Below are 13,848 nucleotides of genomic sequence, written 5' to 3' on the forward strand. Positions count from 1 at the left end.
TAAACACTTTTAATATTCCTCATTCAATTCTTCTCATCTAGAATCTGTTAGCAGAGAACTAGGTCAGATTGAGAACAGAGCATGTTACTATTTTACTAATTTCTCACTGATAAGGCTTAACAGAAAGCAATTGCATGCAGCACAGAATAGCCAGTTTTTCATTATATACTAGGATCTGCTCAACAGTAGTTATCCACACGTGTAATATTGTGATTGGAAAAGGCAGCTATGTTTTAAGTAGGGTGAGTCCCAACGGAAGTTTACAGAAGGGGTAAATCAGTCTGATTTGAAATCAGTCTTCAAATTCAGCGTGGTGTCAGTGCCTGATAGGATATAGCCTGCAGATGCAAAGTAATGCAGGTTACATTTGTAAGTACGGATATATTATATGAAATATTTCTCTGCCTGGAATCTTGACCATCCTAGTCCCTTACCCCAAACGAACACATTCATATAAGTCAATATTAGAACTATCTAATCAGTTTTTTACTGCAGTGATTAAAGTGTCCATATTAACCAACACTTTTCAATGTATGGGTCAAGTCAAAGCACAGTAATGGGCATGTATAAGCAATCTGGATATCCAGTTTTTAACCTCAGTTTACCTGATTTGAATAATGTACTATATTTAAAAGGCTCACATTTTAATTTTAGTGATTATGTGTATTTTTTCTTTTAAGAAAACTTATGAATATGATTTGTTGTAATCTTTTAAGAATATACATATGTAGTTGAATTCATTGTGGATATCTAAAGAATATGCCTATGTGTGTATATTCAAATACAAAAATAGTGTATCATGTAAAATAATAAAATATAATGTTAATAAACATAACCTCTATTTCCATTTTGGGGATCCTTATGTATATTAATATCTTCATTTTTATTTAATTACTAATATAAATCTACAAGCCAGTGAAGCTGATACATAATGAAGTTTATAATTAAGATAAGCTACAGACATTTTTAAACTTCTGATATTATATAATCATAATTCATTCAACTGCTAAGAAGGCATACTCTGAATTTCCTTGTAAGGGCATGCTTGCATATACAGTCATAATACTTTATCTCCCTATGCCTTTTATCTACCTGACATAGGGTAATATTAGATCAGTGAATTTATTGTTGCAATTCTGCCTGGGCCTGAGTTTGTCAATCAGACGTTCATGTCAGTAATTTTAGTTGCATGTTTATATTACTGGTGGATGAAGCAACTTAAAAGAATTGTACTTGTTCAGTCTAAAACACTGGGAAGAGTTAGAAAAATGACTTTTCTTGTTGGTTTTGTTTGGTTATTTAATGTTAACCTCTCGAATCATAGGATAGCATATATTGCTCCCACTGGGGAACGGTATACATAAATAATTAAATAATTTGCCCCTCCCCAGTGGTAAGTACCTGAGGAAAAATCTCCTGAAAATCCAGATCGAATTTTCCTATGTATTTTTTCTTGTTTTTAAGAAAAAATCATGATGGATATCCCTACTTTTGTATTACAAACTTCGAATGCAAGCATTTATAGTATAAATCTACATTTAGTTTCTAGGTGATTGATATAAAATTGGTCAGTGAGAATGGAGGGATCCCCTCCACCTCCACTTACCCTCTTATCCATAACAGGTGGGTGAAAAAAATATTGAAAGTCACAACATGGGTGACCCACTAACACAGAATTTGAATTTTGTTTTCTAATCAAAACAACAAATTGCAGGATTACAAACAAATTCATTGTGTATTACTCTACTTCATTTTAGTCTCTTGGATGAGCTTCCTGAGTCAGTGCTTAAATGGGCTCCTTCCGGAAGCAGTTGCTGTAAGTCAAATGATAACTTCTACCTTCTCCTATGTGATTTACATGTCACCACATTTGTCACTCTTGTTTTACAGCTTTTGCTTAACCCACACTCTCCCACTGCCACATGGGTCGGAGAAAACCCTACACAGGGTTACAGATAAATTGCTACGGAAGAGAATGTTTACGTCTTCTTTGACATTAGAACACAAGAATGCTACAAGAAAATATTTAGGCAGTGTTCTAGGCTTTGTTGACTGATTTTTTTTTTTTTTTTTTTTTTTGGCAGGGGAGAGGGTATCATATACAGGTTTAATAGTCAACTGTATCTAGTATTTTTAGAGTTGACGTTCTGTTTTTGTTCCTCTTTATATTGTTCAAAGAAGATAAAGTTGATCTAAGGAAAGAGCACCTTCAATCATTAATTTAAAAAAACAAATCATTGGGGTGCCTAGGTGGCACAGTTGGTTAAGCATCTGATTGGATCTCGGCTCAGGTCATGATCTTGCTGAGTTCGAGCTCCACACGGGGCTCTGTGCTGATGGTGCAGAGCCTGCCTGGGATTCTGCCTCTCCTTCTCTCTGCCCCTCCTCCTCTTGTACTCTCTCGCTTTCTCTCTCTCAAAATAAATAAACTTAAAAAAATAAAATAAAAATAAAATAACCAAATCATTGAACACTTGCATCGCTGAACCCTTCAGGGTTTGCGCTCTGAACAGCCTGCAAAAAAAAATTTTGGATTAGCAAAGGCATATAACCTTGGGATTTGAAGGTACATTTCATTAAATGGTTTTCTCTTTTGAGTTAGTATGGATTGTTTTGGAATTCTTTAAATTGACAGTATTATCAGTAAAAATAGTCAATTCAGAATTACCCAAGTGCCTGTCGTTTGCATATGCATGCATGGCACCAATTTAGCAGATGAGTTCGATTGTCTTAGAGAAAAGAGTCCCTTCTATTGTCAGCCTCACTTTTTCTCAGAGACAGATAAGCAGAAAGAACCTTGTTCTCTCTCTATATTGGGTAATCTCAACGTTAGCTTTTAGCTGACTTATGAAAGTAAATGTGTACGCTGACCCTCTAGATAAGGTCAAATAGCATCAGTTTCCATCTGAGAGTTTAAAAGTAGAGTTAAATCATCTTAAACTTATATTTATAGCCCTTCTTTGACAAGAAACCAAAATGTTCATTTCCATGGGAAACTAAAGAAGAACAAAGCAGTTCTGCTTTTCCACCTCTATTCCCCAAGTCCTAAGCCTGCCCCAGTGTTGTGCCTCCTGCTTCCCACTTTCTGTGGTCCCTCTTCTGATGGAGGCGCCATAGGGGGAGTATTCTCCTGGGGGTCAGGGGATGGACTGAAGGCTTTTCCTTTCTGTAACTGCACTGAGTGATGTGGTTCAAATGCCAATATTCTTTCTTGGCTAATATGCTTATTGACATTTTGACCAAGTTATACCGTTTATGTTTTACTCAATAAGACAGCAAAAAAGAGAGATGGGATATGTCAAAAAAAATTTTTTTCACTGTGTATCTCCTTTACCTTTTCTGCCCCTCCTGCACAAAAGGCAACTAACTGTTCTGGAATAGAAAAGAAAGCCCAGATGCCCTGGGTCCCACAAGATAAATGCCTGTGGACCTGTGTATACTCGAGACACTTCTATTACTGGAGATCAGAAGATTTGGATGATAATGAGAAATGACAGGAGTGCCCGGTCCCCCATTTTCAGTACAAACCATTTATTTGAGACCATCCTATTATTTTATAAAATGCAGATTTCTGTTTCTAAATCATAAAACTTTGAAACTTTACTATTAACTGAAGATTCCTTAGTTGGTCGTGCTGAGGAGTGGGTATTGCAAGCATGACAATTAATCCGATTTATAAAAGGTTTATTTTAAGGCAGCTTATGAAATAAAACCACCACAGAGGTTGAAACACGCATGTCTAGTTCAGTGTAATAATAATAGTTTGAAAAGTTTGTATTTCTTGAAATGATAGTAATGATACTTAATATTTCATTAGCTTAAAAGCAGATGATTCAAGAATATCACCATTTCATACTACCCAAAGCATTTTGTTTTATAGCTCCAGAAATATGCTAGTAAATTAAAAAGTATACTTAATATAATAAATCTAGATCTTGGAAGGCTCACATTTAAAGCAGTAATACATCACAATAGTCTAAGCTTCAGGTTGATAATAATGAATTTATAAGAGGGCGGTTCTTTCTCTCCTTTTCCTACCTCACCGATGCCTCATTTTCCCAAGTCCCAGACCCATGAAGGCTTTGCCGCACAGCTGCTGTCCATTGGTGCAGTGCCAGAATCTTCCATTGCCTTCTAACGGTGACCTGTGAAAACTTCTCCCCGATTATTCAGCTCTCTCCTCCATTTGGGATATTTTGGTTAATAGAGTTATAATAATATATGCCAAACCTGGCTTACCAATCTTGAAAGGGCCAAAGAACAACAGAATATTTACATTAAAATAACAGTGAATGTAATTTAATCTCATTTTCTTTTTAATCGTCCCTTCAGCAATCAAACCTCCCCAATGGGCTTCTGGAAACATGAGTTATAACTACTTGCCAGCTAATAGAGATCTGTTTGATCAAATGTTAGAGAACAGAATTTGATATATCTTAGACATTAGGGGAAAAAGTAGGTTGCATTATAATTGCCTAAGTATCAACAGAAAGGGAAGGAAGAAAAGAAAAGAAAAGAAAAGAAAAGAAAAGAAAAGAAAAGAAAAGAAAAGAAAAGAAAAAAGAAAAACCCAAAAAACAAAACCAAAAAAACCTGGAGCTAAGAGTTCTCATTTTCGCCACAGTAGCCTTATATTCCTAGAAAATGGCTATGGACAATATGGTATAAAATGGTCACTCCGACTTTCATAGCGGACGGAACAGGATGGTGACTGTTCCTTTTGGAATTCTTCCCCATAGGGAGATAAACCCAGGGTCCGTGGTTCCCCACTGGAATGGAGGTGGGCCTGGAGGGGAAAGGAAGGATTAGGAAGTCACTCCTGCCAACCCACAAAGCTTCCCAGATTTTCCCTGCCATGGGAATATAAACAATTTAGTAAGAGGTACTTGTGTCTGTGTCAGTAATAAGTTTTTGAAGGGGAAAAGCTTGTAAAAAGTGGAGTATCTAAACATCTCTGTGAACAAATGAAAACATGCCAGATTTTAAACAGTATATGGTATGATCACTTAACTTGTGTCTGGATTTTAGATTGAATCTCCATCTGAAACAAAAATGCAAACTACATTTGTTTTAAGGCAGCTATATTTGTAACTTTGGGTTACTAATTCTGCTTGTATTTAGAAGTTTGTAGTTCATAGTTTCTGGCAGGGGGAAGGGGGTTACTATAGTTCTAGGGAAGAGATTACATTAGAAAAATATTAGGGATGCCTGGGTGGCTCAGTCCGTTCAGCATCTGACTCTGGGTTTTGCCTTCAGTCATGATCTCACAGTTTGTGAGTTCGAGCCCCACACTGGGCTCCACACTGACAGCAGGGAGTCTGCTTGGGATTCCCTCTGTCCCCCTCTCTCTGCCCCTTTCCCACTTGCACTCTCTCTTTCTCAAAATAAACAAACAAACTTGAAAAGAAAAAGTAGCAACATTTTCCCCTTCTGCTCTAAATCAGAAAGGCTATATAATGAATGCACTAGTGAATGCACTAGGCTAGCTAGGTGTGGAGGACTCCAGGGAGGTTCGATGAATTCTAAAATTAGTCATGGCTGAAAACCTAGAATTCAAGCTCATTTCTAAATGTACTTTAAAAAATTTTTTTACGTTTATTTATTATTGAGAGACAGAGGGACGTAGAGCATGAGCAGGGGAGGGGCAGAGAGAGGGGGAGACACAGAATCTGAAGCAGGCTCCAGGCTCTGAGCTGTCAGCACAGAGCCCGACTCTGCGCTTGAACTCACAAACCGTGAGATCATGACCTGAGCCGAAGTCGGACGCTCAACTGACTGAGCCACCCAGGCATCCCTCTAAATGTACTTTTATAATCTCAAAATCAAAGCCTGAATTAAAACTTGCAGTGATTTTTTTTTCCATTGAAGTAAGGAGGTTTATAATAAGTAACACTTGTTTTTAACTCAATTTTTAAAACTTCAACATAAAGTATGAAGCATGTCTGGTCTATTATATTATTCATGTAGTTCTTAGTAGTTGCACTTCATAAATCAAACTCACTAACTATAATTTTAAAATTTGCTTCCTTTGATAAGATTAGTGAAATGTAAACATACCAACAAAGATGTGTAAAAAAATTACCAGTTTCTCCCATCTTGTCAAATCTCTAAGTCACTATATTTCAGTCATTTTTGAATATCATTTGAAAAGTGCTTTGCATCGAATTGTTTATTCTTAGTTTCTTCAGGATGTGTGTTGTGTGCACGTGTAAGAGAGAATAGAGAGATTTTGATGATATTGGAATCTTGACAATTCTTGCCAATTACGAATAACATGTAAAAAAAATTTACACTTCACAGGTGAAATAGCCCAGTATTTGGTATGTGCTCATAATTTAGCATATGATGAAAAGCCAAACTATCAAATGCTCAAGAAAATTCTGAACCCAGGTGGAACACCTTTAGGACCACTGGAATTTTCCACTAAAGGAGAGAGTGTGAATGTGGATACTCCAAACAATCAAAAAGTAAGTAACGTAGTCCCTGGGATCCTACGATTACCTTCTGTGAGGCTTTTCTACCAAATGAAGTTGTTTTGGGTCTCAGAGGGAGTCTGACAACCCACTTTCTTGCTTATTACATTTAATTCCTATTTCTCCTAACTGAGCTCCAGGAAATTTTGTTGCAAGTTCTTTTGACCTATTGTCTCTTAGATAAAAACAGTAGGATCCATGGCCTATTTAGGGTACTATTAAAGAAATAAAGCAGTCGCTGAGGTCACAGAGACACGACCAGGGTAAGATTAAAGGCTAATCTGACTTTATTCAGGACAACCTTTATTCGTTGCTTTTCTTCAGATTTCTTTGGTTATTGCCCTCTGCTTTTGTTTGCCAGTTTGGCCATAATTCCATAATTTGGGGGTGATAATGATGATATTCTTAGGTTTAACCAGACTACTCGTATGCACTGATATATCAATCTACAAAAATAACCTTTTAAAAAGTTTTAAGTTACCCTTTTCTCCTATACTCTGTTATCTTCCAACTGACTTAAAAATAGACAGAGAGAACTTGAAACAATACACAAGAATTAGGATTTAAAACATTTTTTACAGGGTGGGGGAAACCTGAGATTCCTGTGAGCAGTGCTACTGGACAGGCAACTAAATGTCCAGTCCTTCCTGGACACGATCCACATGCAAAACCTGTAGGGAGGGCTTTTTCTCCCCGATGCATGTGCAATAAGGTAGGGTCAGGATGCCATTCATTTTTAATATTTCTTATGAACTTTGGATCATCACAAGTGTTCCTGAGCCAAGAATGCAGGATGCAAACTAACGTGACTGATAGGCCGCTAGATGGATGGTGAGTCAAGTATCAGTGCACAGATGGTTCTGATTTGCTGAATTTTGTAGCTGCTGCAACTGAAGACATAAAATATCCTTCTAGTCATAAATTAGCTCTTTGGAAGCAAAACCTTGGCACCAGAGCTTTACAACCTTCAATTAGTAGGGAAAGAAGTATTTGAATGACTGTGGTATTGACATCTGTAGGCCTGCATAGTAATCATTCCTAATAGAAGAGAATATCTGTTTGAGGAGGTTTTGCATGGCTAATTAACTACCAGTGAGAATATGTAATTTTTTCATGATCTCCTGATTGTCACCTTTCTCTCATGATACAATTACATTTTATTGTAGCAAATGCCTCACAAACCAATTGTCAGCACTATTTACGTATTGCAGAAGGCAGAACAAAAGTTCATGTTTAATAAAAAGCCAGTGGATTTTGATCTTGGTAATTACTGAGACTTATTTTAACAGTTTTATTGACTTTTGTGTTTTTATCACTTTTGCAACAAAACAAAGAGCCATTTCCTTAACGTAGTATCTCCCTTGCAATAATGGTCACCACTTAATCTACACTAATTTAAGTAGATTTTTTTCCTTTTCTGTAGTTTTTCAGTTTCATAAACTTAATTGAAATATAAAAGAAGCCATTTTAAAAACTGATAGTTATATCCTCTGATGTAAAATTCTAATTATTATCCACCAGAATTTTTCAGTTTCATCAAATTCAAAGGATGTTTGTTGTGAAACCACTTTTATATGCAGAGAATAGAACATAAAACATTTTTTCCAATGAGCCTCAATCAAAAATATTTTATTCTTCCCTTTTGATTAGAGCACTTTGATTATGAGTAAAAAGCAAACACTAAGAATAATATGCATTCTTAAGACCTTAGTTAATTTCTAACAATATGACCACCCCCGATATAAAGACAGCAAGAGGTTTTGGGGATGTAGTTCACAGCCGGTCAATAGTTATTGAATAAAGACTTTATTTCTGTAGTATTTTAAGTGCACATATATATGTTATAATCATAATATAAAAATAGGTTCACCATGTGGTGAATCAGTATTTTTAAAGTTTACAGATTTTGTAATGTTGCAAATACTAAACTTGAAAATGTTGAAAAGCAAAATATGACAATATAAACTGTGCTGTACTCAGTTTCCCTGAATGATAAAAGTATAGGCTAGTTTCCACAATTGATTGCTTCCATAACAAAAATCATTTTGGGTCCAGAATGAGTATCAACCACATGGCCCCAGATTTCTCTTTTTAGTCCCAGACAGAATCTCCTTATTAGTAACTAAAAACATTTTTTGTTACTTCATACATGGATTACTCTAGTTATTTAACAGAATATTGAATGAATCCTGGACTTACACTCTTTGGACAAAGATACTGAAAAAGAAGTCAGTGGACCAGAAAACATATACCGTTAGGTAAATAAAATATTTCTATCATTCAGTATTCAAAGGAAAGTTATGAATGCTTATTTTTTTAAAATGTTATTTCCCTCAGCAGAAATGGTTGTACCTTTTAAATTTAGTATTCCTAACAAAAATATGCTTTGGTTAGGTATTAGAAAATAGCACATCACCGTTAAGAATCTTGGCAAACTTACAGCATCTTTTTGCAAAAGAAAAAGGAGGTATTTTTCCAATACTAGGTTTTTACAAGGCATCATAAACTGTTCCCTGTAAACAGAGCCGCCTTCTTACACAAGTCCTCCAATACTGTTACTGGAGTTAAATTGGAAATGAATTTTTGTCAAGACAGTAGAGACATTGATATTTTTTTTTTCTGAAAGGCAAATCTTTTGGGGCATTTGCCTCAATCAAAATGATGTTCTGTATAGCTGAAATCACTCTTTAGTAGCTCCGATGGCTCCTGAGGTAACACTGTCAAATTAGAAGAATCTATCATCAGGCCACCACAGTCTATTTATACCATCCACTGGGATTTAATGTCCAGAATTCACTGAAGGAAACCATATTTCAGTAAGAATGCTTATTGAGGTGAGCTAAAGCTCTAGAATTCCCAGATGAGAATGTTAAAGCCACGTTGGAAAACCAGCATTATTGAAGGCCCCCGTTCAACCCTCTGAATAAGCTGTTTCTTCCACAGCCAGTAGAGGATCCTTTTACCAGCTTATCATAGCTCTCTCCTTGTTATGATGCTTGAATCCATACTGTAATACCACAGACACCCATCCTTCCTCAGTGCTCTCCCTAGGCAGAGGAGTAACTGTAGGGCAGAATGAAAATGTTCAAGCTGTCTTACGTTTCAGACAAGTAAGAGTTTGTCCCTTCATTTACTCTAAATCTGAGGTTAGCAGCAAATCCAGGGATGAATATATATATTACTATTCGTGGTAGTAATCTTTGTGTTGACCTTGAAAGTTCATAAAATTATTTCTTGAGCTTTAATTCTCAAAATAATTCTATTTATATTTATACTGTGTGAGAAAAGTAGAATATAAATTCTCATTTGTGAGCACATTTTTGGCTCACTAGATTTCAGGAGGCCAAAGTATTCCTGATTTCTTGGAACACTGAAGTGCCAATGGAAAATTAAATAAAAAATACCTGATCTGAATAGCCTCTCTCTTGAAGATGACACCTATTTGGGTAGTATTTTATTTGATTTCGTGTGATGCCCAGAGTGTTTTCTATATTCACTCTTACATCTTTGAGAAAACGTTTTACCTCTGTTCACAATTAAGAGTCAAACTTATCCCACTTCACTCTTACCATTTTAAAAGTTCCCCTAGAAATAGCAAATTTCCATAAACTGGGTATCATCTTGTTTATTAGCTAGAAATGCTTATGGCAGCGCGACCTGCCCATCCAGCCAACTGACGGCAGATCCAGGAGGCACCATCTCTTCCAGAAAGCCTCACAGAGGACTGAATATATTAGATCAGATTTTGTTTGTACATCAGAGGCTCCCAGGCCAGAAACTCTTATACCTAAAGTGAGGCATTAAAAACCTCAGTATCTCAACTAATCCCTTATATCATAAAACACATTTTCACAGTGATTGGCAAGCCAGTCTTTCATTAGAACGAACCGGTGTACAACAGCTTTGGGAAACCCTTTGTTTCGCACCAGTGGTATGGTGAGCATTTATCACTAAGATGACTTCAGTGGGAGTGTGACTCAGAAGGTGGTTACCCATGAATTTTCCCAGTAGTTTGCGAGACTTGAGTGGTGAAAATAAAGAAACCCTGAGTGATTAGGGAACAATGCCAATTGTCAGGGTACTGAAAAGCAATGGCTTTGCTACCCTTTGAGAAGCCGGGATCCGGGAGGAGGGGCGAATAAAGAATGGTGTTGTGACAGCTTAGACCTCGCCACAAAACACCAGCATATTTTAAAGGGAAGGAGTGAACACACTTGGCAATAGAAGCTAAAAATTGAGAGACTACAAATTAAGGCTCTGCTTGCCTAGCCAACGTAATTCATTCTCTGTTTTGGCACTGGCTACTCCATTATTTCCCCTTGTGCTGTTCCTATCTTCTGCCCCCTCTTTAACCCATGAAGAAAAGGTGACGGCACTTTCAGCTGCTGTAAACATGAAGCTACTGACCAAATACTTCACATAAGGATCTTCACTGTGGCTCTTAATCTTCCAGCTGAATTGTGGGATCTGCCCTTCGATTTCCGTGTCTACTTCAAGGTTATTAAGAGTCAGTCATCCCCCAGATAACACCACGGTGTGAAAAAGAACCTGAGAGACAGCAGGCTTGTTGTAGAACTTAACCTTTGATACTGGTGCACAGTACCAGGTGGCACGAACTGTTACTCATCTACTCAAAGGTTAAATTACCTGTATAAGAAAGTAAGCAACATTATAAGCTCCTTTTCTACGTTCACATTCATTAGGCTCACTTCAATGATAGAAAACGAAGATTCTAATTAATAAGAATTTAAACTAAAAAGATGTACTGGATCCACTCCCAGCAAAGGTTAATAATGAATTCATGTGCAGTTTTAGAATGTGACAGTTTTCTGTAAAAATGCCGTTTTCAATAAGCAAGTTATCTGTAGAGATAATTTCTAAAGAGCGTATAACAGTGACACTAATTTTAATTGGTCTTGTACTATTGATGAGAAAGGGTCTGGATCTTGCCAACTGCTATATTCTTTCTATAACATCCATTTGTTGGTTTCCTCTTTAATTCTTCCTTTTTTTTTCAAAGCTTGGCAAGTTTAGAATTTTCAAGAATCTGGACATAGAAGCATCTTTGTTTTACAAGTGTCAAAAGTTTTCATTATACATTATTACTCTCAATCAACAGGTTGTTTCTCAAAAGGCTGCAACAAAGCAAGTCAATCAGATGCAAAATAGGTTAATAGAAAAAAACATCCGTGGTGAGAGAAGTGCTGAGTCCTGTTCAACCTGGAGAAAAGTGCAAACAGAGGAGCCGCTGACTAGATTGCTTAACAGTGAAACAGCTCAGGTGAGAGGCTTTTTGTTGTGTTTTTGTTTTTGTTTTTGTTTTTGTTTTTGTTTTTTTTCCTTAACGTTACATTAGAATATGCCGTTTGGGAATAAAGACCTTTTATTTTCTCCTGGGGGCCAAGGTTGTATGGTTTTGTTAAATGAGAAGGGGCAGAAAATATCCTATCCAGTGTATAAAATCAAAGCAGCCGACACCAATCATCACAGAAACAGAATGACAGTGAGCACATTTGCGTACAGATCTGATTTCTTTACCCTGAGAACGTAATGAAGTGCACTTAAATTTTTTATGCCATCTTTGATCCATTAGGGACTCTTAGCATATTCCATACTCTTACATGGGTTCCTCCACTCTCGCCCTTATAATCAAATGTGAGTGAAGAGTTTCCCTGTTGATACGGTTGTATTGTAAAATGATGTATTTTTTACGTTATTCGATCATTTGGTTGAGTAGTGACTTACCTTTAGCAGAGGACTCATTCAAGCAACAGCAAAAGTCTTTCCTAATCGAACCTTTTTCTGAGAAGAAGGAGAAGCATACAATCAATGTATTTATATCCTCAATGAAAAAATATTTATTTTCCAAAATGACCAACGTTTTATATGATTTATACACCATCATTTTCCTCAAATAATTTGAGGTAGTTTAAAATGTGAAACAGGATATTTTAATGCCCCCATCTTCTATCTCCCAAACCCTCTCCCCTCAAAATTGGTTTATCAGGCATTGAGACGTTAATCACTAAACTGAGCACTGAATTTGGCTCTGAACCTCTTGGCAGCCAAGGTGAAAATTAGACACATACAAGTTGGGCATTTCTTACCCAACCAACAAGCATACACGTTTATCCAGAGAATGTTTTTACAGTACTAATAAGAATCCTTTGAACTTATAGTTCCCATTTGTAAAATTACAAATATTGCTTGATGACAAAATTTTGAGATTCTTGTGTGTTCTTTTTCAACCTGTACCATGCACCAGAATCACTTTGTGTATGGAGATAGGAAGGGACTATAAAAAAAAAAAAAAACCTGATGCCCAGGTTCCAAGCCAAGAAATTGATTCATTGTAACTAGTGTGGGCATTTGTGATATGTGTGTGCAGATTTTATCACTCCAGAAAGCTCTTTGTTCCTTTTCTCAGTCAGTCCCTTTCCCCCAAACAACCACTGTTCTGATATTCTGATTTTCACACTAGGTTAGTTTTGCCTCTTCTAGAATGTCACGTACCATGTTAGTCATACAGAATGCACTCTTTTGTGTCTGTCTTCTTTCACTCAGCATATTTGTTTGTTAGTTTGTTTGTTTTTGAAACTCATCCATATTGTTACACGTATCACTAATTTGTTCTTGTTGAGCAGAACTCCATTGTGTAGTACACCATAGGCCATATATCCATTCTCCCAGGACACCTGGGCTGCCCCTGGCTCTAGCCATCATAACTAATAGTTACTATGAACATTGTGACACAAGTCCTTCTATGGTTACATTTCGTTTGTCCTGAGAAGTGGAATTGCTGGTTCACAGGGCAGATGTATGTTCACCTCTATAAAAAGCTGACAAGTGCTTCCATTTTGTACTCCCACCAGTAATCCCAGATCCTCCCCAGCATTTGGTGGTGTTGGTCTTTTTAATTTTGGGCATTCCAACATTTATGTATTAGTATTTCTGTTGAGTCCGATTATCAATGACCTGTTAATTAATAACTGTGGGCACCATTTTCATGTGCTGACTCCCCATTCATATGTCTTCTTTTGTAAAATGTCTTGATCCATTTTTATTTGGATGATAGTCTCTTTATTACTGAGTTGTAGGAATTCTTTATACATCTGTATTGTGGATATGTTCTCCTAGTGTGCAGCCTCCCTATTCATTTATTTGTCTTTAATGAGCAAAAACTGTTTGTTATTTTTATTTGAAGTTCAATTTATCAATGTTTTCTGTAAAGAAACCTGGGAAAACTTTGCCTATCTTAGGGTCACAGTTTGCTAAATATTTTTTTAAAAGCCTTCTAGTTTTGGCTTTCATTTTTGAGTCCATGAGCTCATTCTTGTGTGTATAAGGGGTTGAGGTTCTTGTTTTCCATCAGAGC

The 13,848-nt window shown here is 36.6% G+C and overlaps 1 protein-coding gene across 6 annotated transcripts in view; it reads left to right on the plus strand.

Moving 5' to 3' along the window:
* VRK2 (VRK serine/threonine kinase 2) overlaps positions 1 to 13,848 on the plus strand; it is a 103,839-nt gene that overhangs the window by 76,817 nt on the left and 13,174 nt on the right. For all 6 annotated transcript variants that reach the window (XM_042932327.1, XM_042932326.1, XM_042932331.1 and 3 more), the window contains 3 exons: positions 1,758 to 1,816; positions 6,301 to 6,467; positions 11,593 to 11,754. In XM_042932327.1, coding sequence (XP_042788261.1) covers positions 1,758 to 1,816; positions 6,301 to 6,467; positions 11,593 to 11,754 — 388 coding nt within the window. The remainder of the gene's footprint in view (positions 1 to 1,757; positions 1,817 to 6,300; positions 6,468 to 11,592; positions 11,755 to 13,848) is intronic.

The sequence above is a fragment of the Panthera leo genome, chromosome A3 (assembly GCF_018350215.1).
Source record: "Panthera leo isolate Ple1 chromosome A3, P.leo_Ple1_pat1.1, whole genome shotgun sequence".
NCBI classification, from domain to species: domain Eukaryota; kingdom Metazoa; phylum Chordata; class Mammalia; order Carnivora; family Felidae; genus Panthera; species Panthera leo.